Below are 25240 nucleotides of genomic sequence, written 5' to 3'. Positions count from 1 at the left end.
TTATATTTTTGTTATGTCGCTGCTGAGGCAGCGACTTGAGTTCAATTTTTTTAATTATTTTTTTTAAGTTTAAATAATTTTTTTTAAAAAAAATCAAATCGCTGCCAAGGCAGCGATTTTAAATCAAAATCTTTTTTAGCGATTTAATTTAAAAAAAAAAAAGAAAAAAATTTAATTAAAAACCGCTGCGATTTGATTTTTTTTTTTAAAAAAAATATTTAAACTTTAGAAAAAAAAGCAAAAAATAATTTTAAAAAAATTAAACTTAAGTCGCTGCCTCAGAGCGACATATTAAAAAAAAAATTAGTTTGGAAATCGCTCCTTTGGGAGCGATTTTGTTTATTTTTTTTTAAAAAAAATAATTAAATTTAACAAATCGCTGCTATTGCAGCGATTTTACTTTTTCAAGTGGACAAAATATTAGCGATTTTACCGTTTTGGTTAAAAAGAAATTTCATATACCGTTTTGGAATTTTTGTTAACATTTTCACCCTTTAGACTCCGAACTCCGTTATAGGGTGAATGTGACACAATTAACGTGAGAATATCACTTGTAAAACTTGTTTTTCCTACTTTTACTGAAAGAAGTTATTTTCTTCATTTTTAAAAGCTCGTATACATTCATTTAAAAAATATCTTTAAAAAAAATTTAAACAATCATTCTTCGTATCAGACAAACCTTACTTCTGACTTATTTTAAACTTTTACCTTGTTAGCTAGTGGGTATATACTAGGTGGTGGTTGAGGAGGACAAAGAAAATAAATTAGATGATACAACATCATTTCAAAATGGAATTGAATGGAAGAAGTCCATGTTATGTAATCTTAAAATTAAGGACAGTTCCAGGGTTCTGGGCATCATGATATCCTAAGTTTGATTGTGATTGAATAAACATTTACAACCTCAAAGTAAAAATAATACAAAACACATGTTGGACATTTGGGACCATAGATATACTATAACACTAATACAATTCCACTAAATTAAATGGTCCTTCACTACATTCATTTCTAGCGCTTTCGCAATAATTCGATCAAAGGTGATCCTATTACAGGAATAGCGTCAGGGACACTTGTTACTATTTTCTATCTTACATTACATTTGTGAGTACCCATCTTCCACCAACACTTTGAAAAAAAAAATAGTTATTGATAAATCGTTCACTCGCTAATTTGGAGATAAGTTAAGTATATATTAAATTTTGTATTGGAAATATCATATTCAATAGTTGTTTAGGAGGTGCCTTATTTATGTATAAAAGAAATATTACGTTTGGTATATAATTTGAATGTCTGCGCATAATTCTAATACATATATAAATCACGAGAAAATAATTTTATAAAAATATTAAACCACCCCGCCTAATTGAATAGTCAAAGAGATTTTGAGATGACCATTAAGTTTACGTACTCATTTTACTTTCTAGTGGTTAGTATATATAAAATCGAAATCAAAAATCATATTCATTATTTTATTTTAGTTTGTTAATATTTATATGACTATATAAAAGAACATATATATTTTTAAACATATCAAAAATACGTGTGTGTGACTATCTAAAATCCATTACTGTAATTTTTGTGAAATTTTTCGTTAAATCACTTTATTCGAAGTTGCCATCAAACCTATTTTTCAAAAAAAAAATAAAAAATTATTTCAATTTGTAAGGTTGGAACATCTATCAACCACTCAATCATCTCTTCAAAAGATTATTTTTATTTTATTTGCTTGAACAAAATATAATTATAGAGGTGACACTCCATCTATATATTGACTTATCTGTCCATATAAATATATAATCTGTAAAGTGATCAATTTTAAGTTAATTTGCTCTAAAATTTAATCTCCTTAAAACAAAAAGAATAGTATTATTATATTAAATCAATATATACGTTATTACGATTTAAACCCATACTATTTTATTATACGACGATAACTTTTACTGTTACGATGTCAAAGCATTTTTCTCCTAAAGAAATTAATAATATTATGTAACGTACTGGAGGGAGACATACTCATAGAGGAACATGGTAGTTCAAAATTCAAAATACTAATTTTAGTTAAAATAGAGCTTTCACAGAACAACAGACCAAATTATTACTGCTATTTGGCCTATATTTAATTTCCTATCTAAGTTGCTATCATTATTGTAATTAATACTCCTACTAACACTTAAATTATTCATCTTCCTTTTTCTCCTAATTATACCCCACTCCACGTTCTTGATTAAACATTAATCATATTCTTTTTTAATTGTTAATCAATGGACTTATTTCTTTTCTTGATCAAGACAATTAATTAATTTTTGCTTGAATGGTCTGGGGGTTGGATCTAGAGGTCTGGTCACGAGTTCACGTTAATTCGAACAGGTCAAATTCTCTATATATGTATAGTAAATTTATTTATTGAATTTAAAAAATCAAAAAATAATTTATTATTTTATATGTATTTTATCTTATTAGGTATTAAGTACAGTATTAATTTTAATTTATTTTCCAATGAGTAAGATTACTTAAACTTTAATGAGTAGTTAAATATGAAGGATAAAATATAAGAATTCTGGAATAAAATATAAGAGTGTTTTTATATTTCGTTTGCCTAGGGTGTTAATTTTTTTATATATATATATCAGACACTTAAAAATGAGATATCTCAATATATGGAATAATTTTAGATATCACACTAAAAAAACCCTAATAAAATATTAATAAATAAATACGAGAGAAAATATTAAAAGCTTTGTTATACCTTTTATTAATAAATTATGTATAGGTGCATAATTATACACGTAGAGTACTAACATGAGGCCAGTATTTATAGTGGGGTAGTACTCTATTTCAAAGTAAGCCATAAATAATAATAAAATTATCTTCGTATAATTAATATGTCACAAATTTAAGTGAACTAATTATTGATGCTTGTAGTGATATATGTTATCTAAAGTAAATATAGAAATAATTTCAAAGTTAATGGGATACGTGGAGTACAAAAAACCATTCAAAATAATATCTAATACTCTCTTTATTTTAAAAAGAATTATTTTTATTTAGTAACAATTTTTCACGTAGCATGTTTAGTATCACAAGATTAAAAAATAATTTTGTACATTTCATATAACTTTAATTTAGGACCACATGTTCAAAAATCTTCTTTATTTTCTTTAACTCCGTATCAAGTCAAATCAGATCATTCTTTGTAAAACGGAGAAAATAACCAATTAATCAAAAAGGAGAAAAAGAATGATACTTAGATTTACGTCTAGTGGAATTGAATCTAATAGCTATCTCCAAAGACAAAGGATTTAATTATTGTACTAGACTTGTATCGATGTCATTGGAGTTGAATATGTGTGATTAGTGTGTGTCGTGGCTAGATAGTTTGAGATTGTTACACACCATTAAATGAGTGTTACATTATGTTATTTCAGACTAGTCAGAATTCACCGTAAGTATCTAAAATCATAACGAAATCTGAAGAGGTGATGTGTACGCAATCTTACCTCTATCTTAATTTATTTTTTTTAAAAAATATTTTTCATGCAGCGAAGTGGACTAATCAAACATAACATAGAAAATAATACAAAATATATAGATAAAAAGTTATTTTTTAATACGTATATTTCATTCTTTAAACACTCGTAGACAATTTGCTCAAGTAAAACACCTACTCAATCGAGCATGACAAGGCAAATTAAATTTTTTACGTACAATTACAAGAAATGTAGGATGGCAAATTACATCATAATGTAATTTCAATAATTGTCTTTTTCATCAAGAAGATATTTAAAGGAGATTTGGTGTACAAATCCAAGATTTAGTGGGTTGCTAACCCCAAAAAGTTGTTGTCTGTATTTTAAGTTTAATTAGGTCCACATTATTTCCCTTAGCAGCCCACTTTTTCTATAGTATTCTTAATTATCAACATGTGACATTGTATTTGACCATAATATACCAATTAATAATTAATTAATTGTAGCAACTAGTTTGGGATTTGATGATTAATCTTTACGTTTGTGAGTAACTGAATAATAAATTTAACATAACAGAAGAAGTTTAAAAGAGTCATAATTAATAAAATAATGGTTGATTAAGCGCTAAGAAAAGGAGAAAAGAAAAGGAGTAGATAGCTTTTAGTCTTCATCATTTGTTTCAACTAATTGAAACGTGGTTCTCTTTAATTAATTTCTTATTTGCCAACATTCATGTATCAAAACACTTATCCAATAGAGTTTAGGTTATATGTATTGATCGTGTATAAAAATATTTATATAATCAGATCATTTATTTAGTAAACTACTAATATTTTTTATAATATTAAATAATCTTTTATAGCATGTTCAAGTCGTAAATTTGAACATCGGCCTAAGAATTACGAAGTGCCAAAGATTATAACGGTAAGTAGAGTTGATGACGGATGTAAAGTACAACTTATAATTTTATAAAATTCAATATACTTTTATTTATATCATATCATATATATATTCATATATATAATAAGAAATTTACTAGTAAACACTTACTTGATTATGGACTCGTCTTATAGTCTTATAATTAGATATTAATATGTAGGCAACTGAGAAACTCGTAAACTTTGAATCTTAAATCCGATTAAGAGGTTCAAATATTGGGCTACTCCTACGATATATGGCCCATTTTTTCTGATTTAATGATTTTCAAACTGACCCGGCCCAAAAAACAACCAATCAGAAAGCACTACGTGTCTCGTTCGAATACCACAACCGTTAACTGTTTCATTTTCCCTCCATTAATCCTCAACTGTACCTGTACGGAACCAAAACACGAAGCTCTCCACCATACTCGGTTAACCTACGCATTTTCTCCGTCCGGCGCACGTTAGTGCAGTTTTTGTTCGACGTGTTCCGCCATGGCTTCTGCAATTCCAGTTGTTCAGTCGGGTCGGATCCGGGTTGTGAAGCAAGGATCAGGACCGTTGGTTGGTCCGGTGGTGTATTGGATGTTTAGAGATCAACGGATAAGAGATAACTGGGCGTTGATCCACGCCGTTGATCAAGCTGACAAGGCAAATGTACCTGTAGCTATTGCTTTCAATTTGTTCGATCAGTTTTTAGGTGCTAAAGCTAGACAGCTAGGGTTTATGCTTAGAGGCCTTGAGAAGCTTCAGGGGAACCTCGAAAGTACTCTTCGAATTCCGTTTTTTCTATTTCAGGTAAACGAAATCTGTATTTACATGTTCGAGCCAGCTTACATGCACAAATATGCATTGCTTATACAATGTTCATTTTGCACTTATATTTGTGTTGTTTACTCCTTCTGTTTCGATTTGTTTGTGTTACTTTAATATTTTGGTGTGCTTTAAAAAAGAATGCCTCTTTTAATCATTGAGCTTTCGACATGACATATATAAGATGAAATGAGTGTGAGCGGAATGGATATTGAAGATTCATATGGCTAAATACTCCAACTAATTTTGGGATTTACAGTTCCATAGATTTGGCTGATTAGTTATGATCAAATATGACATTGTGTTTCATTTCATTTTTTCATTGCTCCATTTCAGATACGTTTATGCTTGTAGACATAAATATTCCCATGATTTTGAGCTGAACTACTTAAGTAACTGTTGTATTGATCTCTATGATGGCACATTTTCAATATGTTTTCTTTCTTGTCCTTGTTTATTAGTAGTCCTTTTTAAGCTCATTATGCAATGGCTTGTCGTGAACAGGGAGAAGCAATAGACACAATTCCCAACTTTCTTAAAGAATGTGGAGCTTCTCTTCTAGTAACGGATTTCTCACCGTTGAGGGATGTTAGGAGTTGGAAAGAAAAAATTTGTGAGAGGGTGGATGAATCAGTGACAATACATGAGGTTGATGCACACAACATTGTTCCTCTTTGGGTGGCATCAAATAAATTGGAATACAGTGCTAGAACGATACGTGGTAAAATAAATAAGCTGCTTCCTGAGTATCTGATTGAATTGCCTCCAATAGAGCCTCCTAAGATAAAGTGGTCTTCTTCAAACCCTCCAATAGATTGGCCAAAACTAGTTTCAGATGTTGTAAGGTAAGATAGTCTCGTTGGTCTAACAATCTTGTGATTTTTATATCTTTTAGACAACAAATGCTATAAATTGATCACTGCCCCAGGAAAGGAGCAGAAGTACCTGAACTTGAATGGTGTGAACCAGGTGAAGACGCTGCATTCGAAGTGTTAATGGGAAGTAAAAAAGGGTTCCTGACTACCAGGTTGAAGACTTATTCAACGGACCGGAACAACCCTCTGAAACCCCAAGCACTTTCTGGTCTCTCTCCTTATTTGCACTTTGGGCAGATATCTGCACAGAGATGTGCATTAGAAGCAAACAAAGTTCGGAAAAATTATACTCAGGTCGTGGAATCATATCTGTCTGTCTACATTTGTGCTATAATTCTGCTTACTATGAAATCCTTTTTTCAGTCTATAGAGTTAGTTGATATGTTAGCTCTGCCCTTGTGCAGTATTTCGAACAGATTTTGAACTTAGAATATCATCTTGATTTTCATTAGGTTTTATATTGCCTCGTGATTTACTATCCATTATCAGTATTCTGATGTAAAGCTTATATGGTTGATTGCTGTTTATGCAGGCAGTTGACACATTTCTGGAGGAAATGATTGTGCGCAGAGAGCTTTCTGATAACTTCTGCTATTATCAGCCTCAATATGATTCATTACTGGGTGCATGGGAATGGGCGCGTAAAACCTTAATGGAACATGCATCTGATAAACGAGAACATATATACACGTGAGTTAAATGCTTTCATTTGTTTTCTCAGTAGATCTACATTAACCAAGAAAAGAGTGAGATTCTTAACTATCTGTTCATCAAATCTCTATAACTTCATAAGAATTTTCTTGAAGATGAAACATAAAGTTTGTTGTTAGATGCTAGTATTTACTCTTTATATGGTATTGAAGTTGGAAAGTGAATATGGTCTTTTGCAGGCTAGAGCAATTGGAGAAGGCACAGACTGCAGATGTTGTAAGTTACCTTTACATCTAATTCTTACATAAACCAGAAGTGTCAAAAGAGTGATAATATGAGTGAAGAGTTATTGATCTTATTTGAAGACTTTAGCATGCCCTGCTATTTCACCTGTTGCTCTTAGGTTTATAGCAGGATCCTCCTCACATATTCTCCAACTTGTTAATCGTTTTGTATTTTGGTCAGCTTTGGAATGCTTCCCAATTAGAGATGGTTCATTATGGAAAAATGCATGGTTTTATGAGGCGAGTAATACTTCTCCATACTTCTGCATCATTTAACTTCTCTAGCAAACATGAATAAGTTCGCTAAATTTTACAGAACAGGCAAAAGGAAAAACAGAAATTTATTGTTGTGTTTTCCTAAGTTCCAGATTGCAAATTTTTATGCAGGATGTATTGGGCTAAAAAGATACTCGAGTGGACAAATGGACCAGAAGAAGCTCTGGCCATCACAATATATTTAAATGATAAGGTAATGTAATCTCTCTGCACTAAAAGTTTTGCATTTTTTAGAAATGCATCAGAGTTCTGATCTGAAATCTTGTTGTTTTGCAGTATCATATAGATGGAAGAGACCCTAGTGGTTATGTTGGATGCATGTGGTCAATATGTGGCGTACACGACCAGGTTCTTACTACAACATGCTTAAATGTTGTTTGAACACTTCAAAAATGTTGACGGGTAGAGTCTTCCAAAAACAGTGCATTGCATTTTTGGATGACCCCACACGAGTACAGACAACATTTTTGATGAGGAATCTGATCTATAAAAAGCACTTTCCAAAATAAACAAATTTTGAGGTTTTGAAAGCTTGTAGATTTGGTGGAAATTATGTTATACCACATTCTGTATGCTTGGATTCAGTAACTGCAACTGAGTTTTTTTTTCATGTTTGGCCTTTAGGGTTGGCGAGAACGCCCGGTATTTGGGAAAATCAGATACATGAACTATGCAGGTTGCAAGAGGAAGTTCAATGTAGACGGATATATTTCATACGTTAAGAGGCTAGTAGGTGAAAGCAAGAAAAGAAAAGCACAAGTAATTTTGGACAAAAAGGCAAAAGAATTGCGTAATTAGTAATTTATTGATAGACTTTACTCCTGGATTTTCAGAGATTGATTAAAGCTTAGTTACTAACCTTTTTATTTCTTTTGTAACTTATGAATCTTTAGACCTCAGTATAAAGATCCTTTTTGAACAAATCAAAATGTAGTTGTAGTTGATCAAATTCTAATTGTTGTTTCTCTAGACAATTGAGATTTACGTTACTAAATGAACACATTATTGCATGTGTTTTCAGTGATAATCTATGGTACTCCATAAGTTTTTTTTCCGGCTTATAAATGTTTCAGCGATTAGTGTTTAAAACGACATAATAATCATGGATCAAGGCTAAAGTGCTTTGGAGCACAGAAGCATAGAGTCCGAAGCCAAAAGGTTCACTGTTTGAATCTCTTCTTTGTACTTTGATACAAAGTTGGATGTCAAGTATCAATAGGAAACTGGACATTATGCTTCCTAACTCATTCATTAGAGCATGATCAAGTAGTCAAAAAAATAATCATTTTGGGTCCTGGGAAATTTTTTAGGAGGAAATCCTAAAAAAAGAAAAGAAGATATAGAATGTTTCTTCCAAATGGGGCCTCTACATTAACAGAAATTACATTACACACAATGGAAGTCTTGAATGGAACCTATAAAAATGATACAACAGACCCAAACCCCCAATTTGTTGGCACATTGTAACGTTCTAGGGAATCTGAATGTTCCACCAACTTTGCATTTAACCTTTCAATGTACCAGATATCTACCAAAAGACTGTCAAAAATTGAAATGAATCAACGTAGTTTGGTATACAATTGGAATGCTAGCCTGGGAAATAAGAGATTTCGGTTGCCATCTTCCCCAGCAATTTGTTTCTAGATCTGCAAATCATCCAGCGAGAGCTCGTCTGCAGTCAGGAGCTTTAATTTCTGCAACACAATCGACCATCATAAGTCAATATGGGGTGTATATCTCTAACTAGAGGTGGGGATGTGGAGGTAGAGATGGGGGTGAAGATGATGTGTTTTGGAGGACACAATCAATGTGAAATGTCATTTTGTGGAACTTGTTTCACTACTTCCACCAAGTCATTTTCCTCATCTTGAAGCAACTTTTTTCCAAAGAAAATACTTTCCACAAATTATGACCTACCGAATATGAAAAAATTCGAAAACAATTTTTCAGAAAATATTATCCCCTGTACGGAACACACCCTGATGCTGTACAACCAGTTCTCCAACTAACATATCAAGGAGTTCAAATGATTTTAAGATGCTATGGCTTTTATAAGAAAACATTGTTTGTGGTCCAAATAATGCAAACAGAAGCATAGATGCAAAAATATGTAAAACAAGATCCAGTTAGGACATGTTTTATTGACATTCTCAAGAAGGCATTCAATTATCAATAAAACGTCAACAGAGAAGCGATCGCCGTCCATTTCTTTAGAAGGCAGTAACATATTAATATTAACTAAAAAAAAGCTATCATTACTAACTGAAGAGATTAACTACAGTACACAAATATTACCTCATCTATAATGGCACCCCAAATGAGAAAAGATAAAAATGGAGATAGGGGAGGAAGCAGATGAAGTGTCATACCGTAATGAATTGTGGAGGGTCATCGATGCTGGATGAACCAAGAACTACCTCTCTCTTCAGCTTTGTAGATAATTTGTGACAAGCCCGCAACTGAAACATACAAAGGAAAATGACTTTGAGATTACCATGTATGATAAGTAAAGTTAGAACATTAACATGCTACCAAGGAAACCAAATATAAGCCAGAAATGGGAAGTAAAGTTTTTTCTTTTTTTAAAACCATAAACGTTAAGTCTGAAAATAACACCTCTGATCGTGTAGCTCCACCAACTATAAATACAAAAATGCGTTGACCCATTTTCTTGAAGTCGCTTGATGCATGCCTCAGGATTGAATCACTGCAAGAGAGTGAAGGAATTCAATCAGCACTTCCTTTAAAAGATTGCCTAGTTCTGGCACAGAAATGATATCATGACATATAATGGTGAGGTGCAATAATGTTAACCTAGAATATCCATCATCAGAATTTCGAGGGCGGGCCCATGTGGCTGTCCTTCTCGATCTCATTGAATGAGGAGTTGAAACTTGATTTGCTTGTATTGATGCAGACTGGGAAGTCCCATGGAAAGTTGGACTTGGATCATTCATGCAGGGATAATCATTCTTTGGTAATTCCCCTTTGTTGAGTTTTTCAACAAGTTCCTGCAAGATTAGAATAGATTTGATCAGTTAACCATCTCAAAGAAGTATCTTCGGGCCTCTGAGTCACCCCAACCCATCAATGTGATGAATTACAGTGACCCTGATATTCTATTCTATTCTTGATATCGGAGCTAACAATCATGAACTACTTTTCTTCAGAAAGCCTTGAGTTTGTTCTTTATCCCTGTTTGTTTGTTTTTCATTTGGAGGGAGGGGGTTGGATCTGGGTTAGAGAACATGGAAGGGACCAAAATTGTCAAGTCCCTTGACATTGTTGGCTTTACATGTAGAATCATGACAACCAAAACATGATCAGAATCATCAGTTCATAGATATGGTGTCATAACACACCCCCATGTAGCATACCTCTATCATTGGGTAAAAACGAGACAACTGCCATGTTGATGCTTGATCAGTACGGTCTTTTCTAGCAGCGTGCTTCTTCTGTTATTTAAAAAAAAGGACAATGAAATCTAATCAGAAGGAGCTTATCATGAATGCAAATAATTTCATAGCCAATCACGTACCTTGTGAACGTCAAACTTGAGAGAGAAAGGTCCCAGTGAGCTTTTCTTATGATCTGTTGATCCCTCCAGCAATCTCATATTGTACACGGCATTCATGTCATCTTGGGGCAATCTCGCTAACTAAAGAGGTACAAATGTGAGTGTTCATGTGTACAAAATGGTCTTCTACACAGTGAGAGCAGCCTTGTCTACCATTCAGAATAGTACTAAAGTGAAGTTCAAAGTCTATGTAGTTCCAGATGACACAAATTAACATGAAAAGGAATCAAAATTAAAACAATGCGTTATGCCACAAATGAAAATTCAAGTCAAACAGCAAAATTGTGTTTTCGACCACTAGGAAGATCATAACATGCAGTAGGTATCTCTTTATTTAGATTTTCACACCGTTAGTAATTCAACCAAGAATAAGAAAATCTCCAATATAAGGTGACACTTGTTCGATTCAAGATATTGATACAGCAATAACAAATCACTGACCTCCATTAACTTGGAAAGTTTGTCACTTTCAAACTTCTCTGGATGAATGGACGCATAAATCATCAATAAGCGTAACTTGCTTTCCCGTGTCACATCCTGCAGACCACAGCTAATTGCTCAAATAAACAAATCTAGACATTATGGAGGTTTAACAATCTATACAGTTTCTACCTGATGAACCCTCAGGAAATTGATCAAATCTTTAGTTCCTGCATCTCCGAAAACAAGGTCCTGCTCTAATTGGCCAATTTCTTTTAGACTTGACTCCCTGATAATTCTGTTTAGCTTCCCGGCAATCTGGATTAGGGGACAAATGGTCATCATAGTCAGTCTGATGACTTCTTCAATAAAAGATCTTATCCACCACACAATAAACTCTAAATTAATAAGAAACTGAAAATATCTATATTGAACATTTGCTCAGGTAAAACATACTGGTAAATGTAATTCCACCAGTACACAAAAAAAAATGAAGTGATTATCTACAGCTACTCACAACGTCACTTCAACAGTCACAATCGCAATAAAACTCTCGCCACCAAAAATAAAATCACAGATCACACCAAATATTGTGTTAATCCAAGCAAAGCACTAGAAAAATACAGTGTGTTCATCAATACTTGCAATTGTGCAAAGGTTCATGGAAATTTTCAGCAACCTGTAGATCCTGGGTCCCAAAAACTGGATTCTCTCTATATTATATTTGTTCTCGAATTTGTCAGGGATATCTGGATGTGTGTCCTATATACTTCCCCCTCTCTTGTCTCGTACAACAAAGTTTGATTAGATATAAGAATTGAGACAGTCATAAATTGACTAGCATTGGTAAGCATAAGAATAAGAATTGTTTCTCCAAAAAAATGATTAGAAGATAAAATCATCTTTTCTGGCACTTGTTCAGAAGGAATAGATGTTGATAAAAAATATTTGGCCCCCATTATTCATATCCTGTTTAGGATAGTTTCAACTATGCACTAAAATTAAGTTCTTTGATATTCATTTTATATAAAAGTAGTGTCAAAATAGTTGGAAAAATAATATTTCAGAGGGAAAAATATCTTAAATTTTGAAATGTTAGATAAATTTGAGTTCTTCAAGCCTGTGGAGATCATTTTTGATAAAGTAAAAACTTTGTGAAAATCTAGAGAACATAATTATTATGGAAGCATTCCTAACGTTTTCAGAAACCTAAAATGTAGTCAATTGGGTTAGACAATAAGAATCCCAAATATATGGTATCTTTTCATGAACAATTATAAGAAATACAGATGTGATTTAACTATTAGTTTTTACCATCTTCCTTTCAAATTAATCTTTGATGCCAGAACGATAGAAAAACTCTTAGATTTTAGCCTATCTTGCACACAACAAGGATCAATATCATGCACATTTGAGTAGCCTGCAGTTTGCCACAATACCAGAATAGCCATGATAAAATTACAATGCAAGTAAGAGCCTACAGCAGAATAAGGCTTAATGAATGACATAAAACAGTGTCTCTTGACCAGAATAATAAATAAAGTAACATCTTTAGCTGATTTACGTTCAAAAGTGTAGATATAAAATCAAACTCAAGACTTCAAAGTGCAACCATCAAGTGAAATTATCAGAAGACTCACATCAACATGCAGGGAGAGCTTCTCAATTTGTTCACTGTATTGAGGTAAAGACTGAACCATCTTTTGCAAATCCCGAGTAGATAATTGACCACCGTCCCTACAATTTTGAGAAAAAAGTGGAGTAAACAACATAAGCTATCTAGTTTAGAATCTAAAGAATGGAAAAAGAAAACTGTATGTGCTTCTAAGTCCAGACTTGCAGGTATTTTCCAAGTTTACCCAAATAAAAAATGGCAACTCATTCTGCAATTAGTTCTATAATCTATAAGTAAATGGCTTAAGAGGTTTTCTAGTAAATGAGGATAGCCTATCGGAAACAGCCTCTCTACCTCACCTCTGAGGTAGAGGTAAGGTCTACGTACACTCTACACACACACACACACACACACAACTGTGTGGGACTACACTGCGGCGTCTGTTGTTGTTGTTGAGAATAGCCTGGCAGGCGTCCAACTTTTAAATATAGAGTTCATGGATTTTAACTTTGTGCGGCTTCTCGTAGTTGATAATTGACACACCAATTCTTCCATAAAGAGAAACGGGCATCTTTACTAATAAGGAAACTACTTCAGCTGCACACTGGACGAGACCTGGAAAGGTTTTTCTTACTTGAGGGTCAACCTAACAGATCTTGGGTCAACCATTGTTTAAATCAATCACATTCCCAGATTCTTACATCCTATACATCTTCTCTTGCAAATTGCATTAATTTTCGAACGTATCATGACAAAGCATTTCCAAACACATATTCAAGTGGAATTTTTTTAGAAAAAAAGGTTATGTGAATTGCAAAAAGTGCAGACTAACCTTGAACCTTGATGCATTTGTGCAGCTTTATTCTTTGACACAAAGTTTGTCATCTTCTCATGCAACCTTTCACTAGCCTGACAAACCAATTACTGGTTAGAGATAGCATAATCATGTCCTATTCCTAGCTTATACTAGTTATGCACTAGACCTACATCAGCAATGTGTGCATGGCGGAGCTCTAACCAGATAGGATCATGATCCTCCAAAAGAACATCTTTCTTCTCCGGAGGGCCACCAGCTTTGCCAGGAACCTAGCCTTACATTAAAATGTCACTGTTATGGTAGATTCAACAGCATTTCCATTAGAGAGACCCAGAACACACAACTCACCTCATGCACATATTTATTCCCGTCCATGTTTAACAAGTCATGGCACATTGCGTCATATGTCCACTCGTGTATAATGGGAGCAATCTGGAAAACAGAGGGAGATAGAGAAGCATGTCAAGGAAATAAGAAATAGACAAGACACCTGGAGAATAGAGGAAACAAAGTTGAACCTGGTCTACTGATCTATCCACTATAAGCAACTCGCAAGTTTCTGTCTGTGGAAAGTGAGGAAGAGTAGATTTGTACTTTGTAAGAGAATTCCAAACACCAGCTGCAAGTTTTGTAGGAATTAAATCGCGAAAGGTTGTCATGGTGGTAGGATCAAGAGATTTTGCAGCGCGATAGCGCACCAAAGGAAATTCCTGTAGAAATTAATTTTAGCAAGGGTGTCTCTTGTCTCTATGCTTGAAAGCTCCAGATCAAGATCAAAATGCTTACCCGCAATGATGCAAAAACTGTAGCAATACGGTTCGCCATCTCATTCAAACACAAACTACCCTTGCGAGAACCTTCATCATCTCCATAAAGTTCTTCAAGCGCCCTCTCATTATCGGTGATAAAACCCTATAGGGTAATATGAGATTGTTAGGAAGAGATAAATCAATACACTACTATTCTAGACAACCCCAGCGCAAAATCTGCTGGCAAAAAGTAAGCCATGTTTAAAGCTGTTGCATTGAACTTCTTACTAAAGAAAGTTAAAGACAAGGAAGTTTGATATATACAATATGATTCTCAGCTTCTCGCAGCATAAGCGATAAGAATTTTCACAGAATTACATTCTCTAATTAAGCACAGGAACTAAAGCAGAAAAATGACAAATTTCATGACTTTTTGGGTGATGCATCATCATATACCTGGCTGTCAATAGCAAAAAACTCCAAATTCATCTGCGCAATAAAGCCCTCAATAAGAACAGTGACACAAATTAAAGCAATAAAAGTAAAATTTGCTCAAGAAAAGATTTCACAAAAAAGAAGGATAATAACTTCTCTCAAGGCACCAATGCGTGACAGAACACTTGAATCCTTCTTTATGTGATTAACCAACTCTTTAGCAATAGGTGAACTAAAGAAAACAAATGCCCTGAAAAGGAAATAAAGAGGAGCAGAGGATGAGTGAGAGAGGAAGAAGAAAAAATAACCAAAGGAAATCAGACTCTGACATCTATACCTAAGATCCCTCTATCTTTTTGATGAAGTCAAGCTTCCCTAACTCATTGGAAGGGAATTGACCATCAGACTTTAGGATATAGAAGAATAGATCCAGTTGAGACCAATAGCTGCTTTGCATACCATGAATATTCATATGAGGATTGGGACTTTTGGTCAACATGAAAGTACAGAGGTCTAAATCTGGGTGACTTAAAGGTCTTTTTTTCAGAATGCACTTATTAAACAGAGGTCTTCTCACTCAAATTGCATTTAGGTGGGACTGTACCTTCACAATGTTGGCTCGCATTCAGTAAAAGATGATGTGAAATTTCACATATAGCAAATCTAGCTTTAGGTTAATTACTGCAAGGTGGTCTTGATAGAATCTTTGTTCAGTCTAAATGCAAGCTCCAATATAAAAGACTCTCAGAGAGATTGAAGTATGGGGTTATATGAGAAAATGCTTTCTCAACTGATACTTGGGCAGCCTATCCTTCTCTCAAAATGTCCTCCACATGTGTAACATTTTTTCTTTCCGCTGAACACAAATGTCAATTAATTTCTTCTTTCAATAATATGAATCAGTGCATTCATAGGTACAAGCGTACAACACGGCAATACATTATTTCTATCAACAGAGGCTAGGTAATAATGCACAATTGTCAAAGAAAAATATGTGACCAAGACAAAAGGCATTCAGAATGGAAGTCAAGATATTTCTGGACGTACTTTCTGTACAAAGGTGATTTCCCAGCCATGTCAGATAGAAACATCAGAACGCTGCAAATAAAAGAAAAGGTTAACATCAAGTGCCTGTATGGATAAAGACATAGAATCTGCATATAGATATTTAGATATAAATAAACAGCAAGATTGATATTACTAAGATAAACAAAGAGCCAGCATAATAATAATAACATTTATCAACAGAAGTTCCTGATAAAAAGAACACGTGTACCAGAAGTTCTGCTAATAGTATCACAACCTATGGTTATAGTGGCAAGACAGCATAAAAGATCCTTCCATATCGAAAGCTAAGTTGAAAAAATAATAGGAACATTCCTGGATCACCCATGGAGAAGAACCAAAACAGAATGGTAAAACCTCTACTATAAATGGAGTTTCTGATAATAGTCATTAAACTAATTGCTTGCAATATCTGTGTGTTTCTCTAAACACCGCATAATAGTTTAGGTGTGAAGAAAATTCATAGTCAAAATTACCTATTTAAACTATAAAAACTCATACAGAAGATACAGTGCCATACTCCTCCGCGATCAGAGTCAAAATTCATGATACTAAAACAAAAAATATCACATACTTAACAAACTGTAACCTCAAAAGTTTTAAGTGATTTCAGTTTAACTTCTATCATCCTATGATATGGTGAAGGATACCAAACTGAAAGTAGAATAGACAACATAATCAATCATATAGGAAAAAATGGACAAATCTTCAACAATCAGATGTTTAAGTCTAAGAAATTACTATCTCCATCCCATTTCATGTCACATGAGTATGAATGGATGGGATTATAATTGCTAATCTTACTGGTACATCATATTGGTCATAGTACATGAGTTGATCGCAAAGCACTACACAAATCCAACTCTGAGTGGTTCAGAAAGTTTAAATTTTAAACAATTTGTGGAGTTTGTAAAAAGAAAAAAATGGTTAAATTGTGTCAAACATAAACATTCCAAAATGGAAATGGGACAACAAATTATGCAAATGTAATCAGCTTAGTTAATAACCTTATTTTGTGTAATTTGCACCCTATCCTAATTATTTTATCATGTACTTAATATCTTCATTTTGCTCAAATTTTGAGTTCTTTGAGTTGCTCTGTCAATATATGCCTTTTTGACCCTATCATATTTTTCGCCTCACTACCTACCCATGTGATCAGGTTAGTGCTTCTTTTCCTTTTCTCTATTTAATCAGTTAAGATAAGGATAATATTCCGTGACAATAAGTATGCTCTTTTTTTTTCTTTTTTTTTACTCTATATCATCAGTCTAGATTGTACCTCTCAGGAGAGTAATAGAATCTGAGGTATGTGTTGATATACAAACTCGCACACCTGATACCAAGAAGAGAGTCACACACAGAAATAGGATCAAGTACTTAAGGATGGATGAAACAAGCCGTACAAATAGAGGCTCAAGTCCTAGCAACTATTTCGATTAGGAGTTGCTTGCATCAGTTGGTGTTAACCATGCAACAACGCGGGTGAAGATGTAGATTGTTTTCTTTTACAATGCAGCCAGGAGAAGGTGGTGGGATCTTATGAGATGGTTTGGCATGTCATGGGTGATGCCTAGATTTGTAAAGGACTTGTTGTTAAGCTGGAAAGATGGAAGAAGCTAGAGAAAGAGCAGTGCATGGAATGTTGTTCCCTTACTTTGATATGGATTATTTTAAGAGGGAAACATGAGAGCATTTGAAGGGGTAGAAATGAATTTTGGTCAGTTGAGAAGTGTCTCTGATCACTTATTTATTTTTGGTGCACTCATTTAGTTTCTGGTTATATAGATGAAAGAACTATTATCTTTTGGTAGGTTCTTTACCTTTTGGTATACCTCTTGCAGGTGGCCGATGCTGGCCCTTTTGATTAATGAAATCTTGTTTACTTGATTAATAAAAACAAAAAAGATATGTTCAGGGTGCAAAATGGAAAGAACATAATTTATAACATAGAAGTATACACCTAGAAATGCTAGAGGATCTGAAAGAGTGAACTATGTAAGGAAGTCAAACAAAGAAATTAGCATTAGTACTTCTCTTTTGTTGGTTGGATGAAGTATATCGCATCCATTGATGGGAGCGGCTGCCGACGCTTGTATATGTCTTCAACCACTGCAGAAACATTGTAAACAATAGCTCTTTCAGTCATTCAAGATCAACAATAGCTCTTTCAGTCATTCAAGATCAAGTTCATCAGCATTCAAATATCATCCACCCGAAAGACAATAGTGACCAATAAATCACAGGATCCGCACATGCTATGGTGTTGCCCCATGAAATTTCTCCTAATTGACCACTATATTCTAAGGAAATATGAATTTATTATATATTCAGGAACAAATACATGCTTCACCAGCCCAATTTTAGGTTTTGCTAATCTTCAACAGAAAAGGACAAAATCACTAGGAGACCAGTAAACGAGAATAGACTGCACTTGCACCTTAAGAGGAAAAGTTAATAATCCACACAAATGTCATTATAAGATATGCAATTATTTCCAGGTAGAACTGGAAAATGTGGCCTGCTAAAATACAAAGGCACAAAAGAAAGGGAGTAACAAACAGTACATCCTATTCAGTAACGAAAAGATGAATGGGTTAAAGAGGTTAAGATTAATAATGTAATAGAAACGTCAACCAATACATGATATTACCAACACCACTTATGCACATTAATTCATTATGAGAGACCATCAGCATCATTTGGATACAAAGTTAAGATCACATAAACCAGGAAGAAAACAAGATAATCTGCACATTCCAATGATATAAACTAACACAGAGAGATATCTATTTAATTCAGATATGTACAATTTATGTTTTTTGAGAAGGTTAAAGATTATCATTGAATGGGCACAGGAAGATGCCAAATTACAAAAGGTGTAATCAGTTAGCTCTAACACAAAGGACAATAAAACATTTCAGCACTAGTACAAGTAGCCTAAGCTATAGTTAAGGAGCTAACAAAATAAAAAAAGAAACATGTCGACTCTATAGACAGGTGAAAGAATATTCCAACTGAACAGTGTGTGAAAATCTATATACATATACATAAAGTATGTATCACATCTGAAAGCATGTATTAAAATTTATACACAACCATCAATGACTTGATTCAACAGTAAATCAAGATAGAAGTAAGAAATGAAAGTATGTGGCGTCCAAGGGTGTGGCCTAGTGGTTAATATGAAGTTGGGGGAGAACTATGTGCTCTCTAGTATACCTCCAAGGAGACAAAAAAAAAACTAGGTGAGATCTTCCCACCTGCCTAAGCATTGGTGTGCAGAGTTATCTAGTATATGTGCTGGTGTGGGAAGTAGCAAGTACCCAGTGGAATAGTCGAAGTGTCATTGTCATTAAAAAAGAATGAATATCCCTAAGAATGGTCTGTAAATACTTACATGAAACTCCTTCCTCTGTGATATCTGCCATCTTGCAAGCATATGACATTATTTTAACAGTTAGTTTATCCATGATGAGTACCTGCAGGATAGAGGATCAATAGAAGAACTATCTATGGGTTTCATCAACCTGCATTCTTGGAATTTAATAGAAGTATTTCAAGCCACTTCAACACAAGTGAAGGCATAACCTTGTCGCAAATGGGTATATAATCTTCTTGAAAAAGTTCCAATTTATTTATTTTTGGGAAATTGCAAATGGGTATATAATCTTCTTGACAAAATTCCAATTTATTATTTTTTGAGAAATAGTTCCTAAAGAATACTTATAAGCAACACGATTAGTTGCTATGAGTTTTAGACGTTATAGCATTGATTTGGTAAAGAAAAAGCTTTTCATCTAAAACCACATCACTTTTTTTTTTTGTTGAAAGTACAAATTTACAAACACAAGGATCTCTTCAAATTGTGAAACATAATGTAGTTGTACCTTCCATGCTGATTTTGAGTCTTTTGACTTGGCAGACCTGAGCATTTCATATAGTAATCCTACAAATATAGAAGGAAATGGCAACATATGAATAGAATATCAGACAACACACTTCATTGCAAGTGAAAATAAGTAAACAGGAGTATATGGAAAATCAAGAATCAGTTGTGAATGTCTTAGGATCCCCTGTAATCTTTTGTCATAGGAATGAAGATCTTCCTAATAATCTGTTAAAATTTGTAATTAGGAACCTGTAACATGTTGTGGCAGTTTTGATTTTTTGGAAATAGAAATACAAATTGTTACTATCTCAAAAAAAAAGACGGAAGAACTCTTAAGGCAGAACTTGAGATCATTATTAACTCCAAACGAACACATAATTCATCATGTATTTCTCAAATTACAGGAAAAGGCTGCATTAGTGCAACTAGAGCTCCATCTGTAAATATAGTTCAAAACAATTAACTGGAAAGTTTTATAGCAGATCTTGGGGTGCATTAATCGGCGATATGCGGACATGAAAACAAAAGGGTGTCTTTATAAGGCGTCGGCAATCCGCCTCCCTTTGAGCTGGGATTTGGGGTGTTAATTAGGCCCAAGACCTAATTTTATATGGTACCAGAGCAAGACCTATCCCACCCAAAGGGTCTCGAAAGAGGAAAAACGACTCATATTGGTGATCAATAAGATGGGTGGTCTCTTTGTAAGACTTGGGCAACCCTCCTCCGCTTTAGCGGTGTGAGTTAGGTCCAAGACCTAATTTTACAGGGAAGCAAGTAACTCTCAATATAAGAACCCTTTTCCCATCATTGCAATTTGCAAATTAGTTTCAATAGTTTATCATTTTGCAATAACCTGATTACAAACATCATAATTAATCAAAAAAAAAATTTAAAAATAGTCTATATTCCAGTATGAATCTTGACAAAGTCCTCCTGTAGACACTCATCTAAAGCTTAGTCATATTTCAATGATTTTGTTCTTTTAGCAACATATTTATTCAGTTAGAGTGTTGAGCTAAAAAGCAAACAAACAGGGATGTTGTTATCATAGACTCGGGCAATCAATTTCACATGTATATCATCAGCGTAGATACTTCTTTGCACTTCAGTTGCAAAGCACTTCTCTTTACTCCATGGGTGTCAATATTTATTCCTTCTTTTTTTAATGACTGATAAATACGTCTAGAACCAACTATTTGGGCAACCACAAACTTTGAAACTTGGGAATTGTGGGTTTATCCTTCTACCCCTTCTCCACTTAAATACTGGATATAGTTCGCTTGGCACAGGGCTCGAACTTGTTACCAAAGAAACAATTCCACCAACCTTAGTCAACTGAGCAAACCTTTTGGGGGCAATCTTCCTTTTATATGACAGAACCCCACCCTCCCAACCTCGTGCGCAGTCAATAGTGGTCTCTCCCACTTCACTTACATGTTGACTTGAAATCCCAACCTGTTGATTGGAGAAAGCGTTCTTGTCACAATAGCAACCTAACTTGCCTATTCCTAAGGTGAAAAATTAGAGATATTCCCTTAGGATCTTAGTGCAACATAGGAAAACCAAATAATTCACCAAAAGGGATGTTAGAGCATTCATATAGTCGACCTGAACTAGTTTGAAACTAAGGCTAGTTGGTTGACTCATTGTTACTTCAAGTGTTATCTCAATGGAAGCTTTCTGTACACTTTTCTGGGCAAAACAAGTTGTTCAGTGATTTTCAACTCCTTAAATGGGCATCCTCTCATCATAACTTCGTTATGCCTAGCAATTATTTGTTTTCGCTCGAGACTTTGGATTGATGGCTGATGAGCTCATGCCATTGCTAGGCAGTTATTTCTCTCTCGCTCTCCAAGATAGGGAAAAGAGAACGCTAGCCACGATTTCATATCCTAGTCTACGGTCCACCTTACTTTGGTATCTACAAGTACTCTTGCGGTCTTGCCCTACAACTCCAACTAATGAGTTGACATTTAATTGCTGACAATAATAGAACTCCACGCCTGTCAACTTCAATTCTAGATGCTTGAACCGATTGTAAATCCAGTCAGCAGAGCCACCCTCTAGCACATATTCAAGCCAACTCCGACTTCAAATTCTAGATTTTGCTGGAATTTGCAACATGTGGTGCTAGATGAAAAAGAGAGATTCCTAGGTTTGATTGGATAGCAAGTCTGAATCTATATAGTCGTTTAAGTTAGTCCTGAAGCGGTGGTGCAATTGGGAGAAGGAATAGCCTTCGATATTGAATAGGAAATCCATTGTTCCACCTATTTGCATGTTTTGCTTTGGTAGCATTGAAGGGTGTGTGTCTTCAATAGATAACAGAAGAGAGACATTTCATTATGCAAAAGATGTGCTTTCTTCGCAGTAGTTCTTCAGATAATAGCAACCATTTATTGTTACAGTGCAACTACTAGGCAGATTTGGTCTCTATTTATCAACCTGTTTGGAGCAAGCTAAGTAATGCCACAAGATATTAAGCAACTTGAATTATTTTGGGACAGAAAGAAAGTGGATAACAGATCCAGAAAGACTATAACTGTGCACATCATCTGGACTGTGTGCCTTGAAAGAGACAGGAGATGTTTTGAAGGGAAGACTGAGCATATTCTTTTGTCGAGCTTAAATGATTACAGAACTTATACTCTAGATGCAAAGGGAACACATTAGGAAGTATGTTACAGTTTTAGGAATTTTGGGACTCTTTTGAGTCAATAGAGAAAATTGAGTATACTGCTTCTTTTGTACCATATCCTGTACCTCTTGATGCTGATACCAAAAAAATTACTCTTACCTTATCAAAGGAATTTTAGAGCCCTAGGTTGATAGGAGCAAAAACAGCGGAAAAAAAAGTTTCAAGCTTGGGTTTGACGGCTTAATAATACACTGTAAGTCCTAAATTTGTTGGGGCTTAGGTGGTAAAAGTCCAAAGGGATAAAAATAAAGTGTGTTCTCGAAGATCACAAATACTGTCTTGGACCTAGGGATATCCTGCCTAAGGCATTACAGAAGGTCTAAAAAACAACAAGGTAGAACGAACTTGCACCAAAATCTAGAAGTCCAAAGTAGGGCAGTTGTTTGATCTAGAATAAGGCATCAGGTTAAACAATGCATTAGAGTTTTGGGTGTTTATTGCATTTTTTATGTTCCCTATTAACAACATAGCATATTTAGAAATTATCTTACGCCAGAAGTTGTTTATCCAAGGATAAAAATCAAAATTGTATAAGGATTAAAGTAACCCACATGTATGATCTGAAGGATTAGAATCCAGAGATGATGTTACTGAAAAAGAATAGTCACGCATTGCAAAACGAATGCAATGCCGGTCTAAAGTCCCATATATCCTGAATTCATCCACGCCTAACAAGAAATACATCATTCCAATATTATTTCGGTTTCTTATGACTAACAAGTAACAAGTATACGTCTATTATACCCGTTATACCTGATCTTATCAAAAAAATTATCCAATATTAGCCCCGTTATACCTTATCAAAAAGAATATCCTGTATTAGCCTAACCCCCAACAAAAAGAACCTCTTTTTGCATTTCCTGAAGAACACTTCATACGACATCTATAGCATCCCCACGCTTAAGAATGACATGTCTAGAGCTTAACTTCCGCATTTCCACATGTATATTGACCACTACTTCCTTCAAAATCCCATGTCAAAAACTGCTCTGACAGTATACTCCGTCCAGAATTTATGTCTAAATCAAGAGGTTGTGCATGTTATGATGTGTAGAATAATGTTGGTTTTAGGTTTATTCATTTTTTAAAAATCTGTTGACTAATTTAGATAGTTTCAATCATTTTCACTAATCTTTTCTTGTTGAGGTGGAGTTGCAGAGTCAGTTTATGAGTTGTCAACCATCTGACAGAAATTATCCTACATCTTTTTTAGATAATCCAAAATAGTTGACCTCTTAGGCTGTTTCTATAAATGACAAAATTCCAGTTAGTGCTTCCTGGGTTTTGCAGAGTAAAAATTTCTCTGTTACATTCATTACAAGTACTCCAAAATATTTTCTTACCATACACTAGAACAGATGGTATAATTCCATTCTAATGATGCTACTACAGTGTGAGGAAAGTTACAGTGATCAATGCTCGAAAAAGTGGAAGATAAAAGCTGCAACAGTTGCCTGGTAATTTAAAGGGATTTATACATAAACAAGAAAACTCAACCATTTGCCAGGTAAGGAAACTCAATACCAAATATCCTGAGGTTCATATGTTCCCACAATATTACGCAACCCATCAGATAACAATAAAAATTGTATCTTTTTATAACCAAGAAATTCCCGTGGGATAGTAACTGCACGTTCAAAGCTCAAAGCTCGAGGGGTAATAACGCCCCTCTCTACCCTTCTCCAATTAAATACCAAGCTTTAGTCTGCAGTAGGATTCAAAAATGCAACATCCGCCTAATTTTAGGTCACTAATAGTGAATATAACCTGATGACTTGATTTCACTCCAAACCATTTTGACAATTGATCCTCCACAAAAAAAAAAAGCTAAGAGAATCACAAACTTTGATAATTAGATTACCAAATAATAATTCTCAAATGAACATCTCGTGAAGGAGTGAGGTCTCCATACACACAACCCTCCTCAAAACCTCACTTGTGGGATTACATTGGGTATGTTGTTGTAATTCTCAAATGAACATACAGAAATTAGTACCAATCAATCAACTGACTATGTCAATCCCTAATATCCAGTCTACTTTATTCAGGCACATCTCATTAACAAAAAGCACAATTTACAAAATTGGATCAAGGAAACTACATTTCTATTCTACTAACAGATTGATTAATACCCTAATAGTTTCAATCAAAGGCCAATTCAAAGCAAAAATATGATTATAGAATACTCACTGTCACGTATAACTTGCCGGAAGTTCTTGTAATCGCTTCCCTGCGACGATGTATCGGAATCAGACATCGACATAATTGATTTTTCCACCAAAAAGTAAAATATATTCCAATTTCCGTTTCTCTCTGTGTGTGTGGCCTTTAAATAATTGTCGATCACAGAGATCGTTGTGATCGAAAAATTGGAAATGGAAATTCTCAGTGGTTTAACAATTCACAGAGAGAGAACTAGTCGTAGTAATTTTCGCACGTTGACTGTTGAAAGGCACAAAGTTGAATTGTCTCCGACGATATGACTATGACCCGAAACCATTTCATCATTTTCCGGGTCGAACCAACCGTCCAAAGGTTCATACCCGGAAACTAATTTATTAACATTAATAATAATCGAACATTGATTTATTTTGTAACTAAAAGTAAAATTATTCATTAATTTCACATTACGAACAAATATTGATGGACATCTCAAAATAGTAATTATTGCTGGACCGAAAGA

The 25240-nt window shown here is 34.2% G+C and overlaps 2 protein-coding genes across 2 annotated transcripts; one reads left to right on the top strand and one right to left on the bottom strand.

The window, feature by feature from the left end:
• Window positions 1-4767: 4767 nt before the first annotated feature.
• On the top strand, window positions 4768-8263 carry LOC107026847 (deoxyribodipyrimidine photo-lyase). Its single transcript, XM_015227939.2, has 9 exons — window positions 4768-5188; window positions 5708-6048; window positions 6132-6372; window positions 6611-6768; window positions 6969-7005; window positions 7195-7253; window positions 7401-7482; window positions 7566-7637; window positions 7914-8263. The coding sequence occupies exons 1-9, from the start codon at window positions 4886-4888 to the stop codon at window positions 8085-8087; spliced, it is 1467 nt and encodes a 488-aa protein (XP_015083425.1). The 5' UTR covers window positions 4768-4885; the 3' UTR covers window positions 8088-8263.
• A 311-nt stretch (window positions 8264-8574) lies between these two features.
• Window positions 8575-25038, bottom strand: LOC107029099 (SNARE-interacting protein KEULE). The gene is made up of 21 exons (XM_015230416.2): window positions 24748-25038; window positions 19858-19916; window positions 19368-19449; window positions 18001-18079; window positions 15950-16000; window positions 15056-15152; window positions 14924-14956; window positions 14505-14630; window positions 14237-14428; window positions 14067-14150; window positions 13889-13987; window positions 13734-13810; window positions 12927-13023; window positions 11479-11604; window positions 11308-11403; window positions 10828-10947; window positions 10667-10744; window positions 10104-10300; window positions 9906-9996; window positions 9659-9748; window positions 8575-8983 (listed from the first exon to the last, which is right to left on the bottom strand). The coding sequence occupies exons 1-21, from the start codon at window positions 24818-24820 to the stop codon at window positions 8930-8932; spliced, it is 2001 nt and encodes a 666-aa protein (XP_015085902.1). The 5' UTR covers window positions 24821-25038; the 3' UTR covers window positions 8575-8929.
• Window positions 25039-25240: the final 202 nt, after the last annotated feature.

Source organism: Solanum pennellii, chromosome 8, assembly GCF_001406875.1.
Source record: "Solanum pennellii chromosome 8, SPENNV200".
NCBI lineage: Eukaryota > Viridiplantae > Streptophyta > Magnoliopsida > Solanales > Solanaceae > Solanum > Solanum pennellii.
This window is presented reverse-complemented; position numbering and strand designations above follow the sequence as displayed.

What these genes read in the sequence shown, in the direction of transcription:
- LOC107029099 (XM_015230416.2), bottom strand. Translation starts at nt 24,820, where the DNA reads ATGTCGATGTCTGATTCCGATACATCGTCGCAGGGAAGCGATTACAAG. An exon ending in ATCCAACCAACAAAAGAGAA is followed by an intron (nt 16,001 to 18,000) that starts GTACTAATGCTA and finishes TTTTATTTGCAG; the next exon opens with CGTTCTGATGTTTCTATCTG. An exon ending in ACCCTCCACAATTCATTACG is followed by an intron (nt 8,984 to 9,658) that starts GTATGACACTTC and finishes ATTGTGTTGCAG; the next exon opens with AAATTAAAGCTCCTGACTGC.
- LOC107026847 (XM_015227939.2), top strand. Translation starts at nt 4,886, where the DNA reads ATGGCTTCTGCAATTCCAGTTGTTCAGTCGGGTCGGATCCGGGTTGTG. An exon ending in CTAGTTTCAGATGTTGTAAG is followed by an intron (nt 6,049 to 6,131) that starts GTAAGATAGTCT and finishes TCACTGCCCCAG; the next exon opens with GAAAGGAGCAGAAGTACCTG. An exon ending in AGGCACAGACTGCAGATGTT is followed by an intron (nt 7,006 to 7,194) that starts GTAAGTTACCTT and finishes TATTTTGGTCAG; the next exon opens with CTTTGGAATGCTTCCCAATT.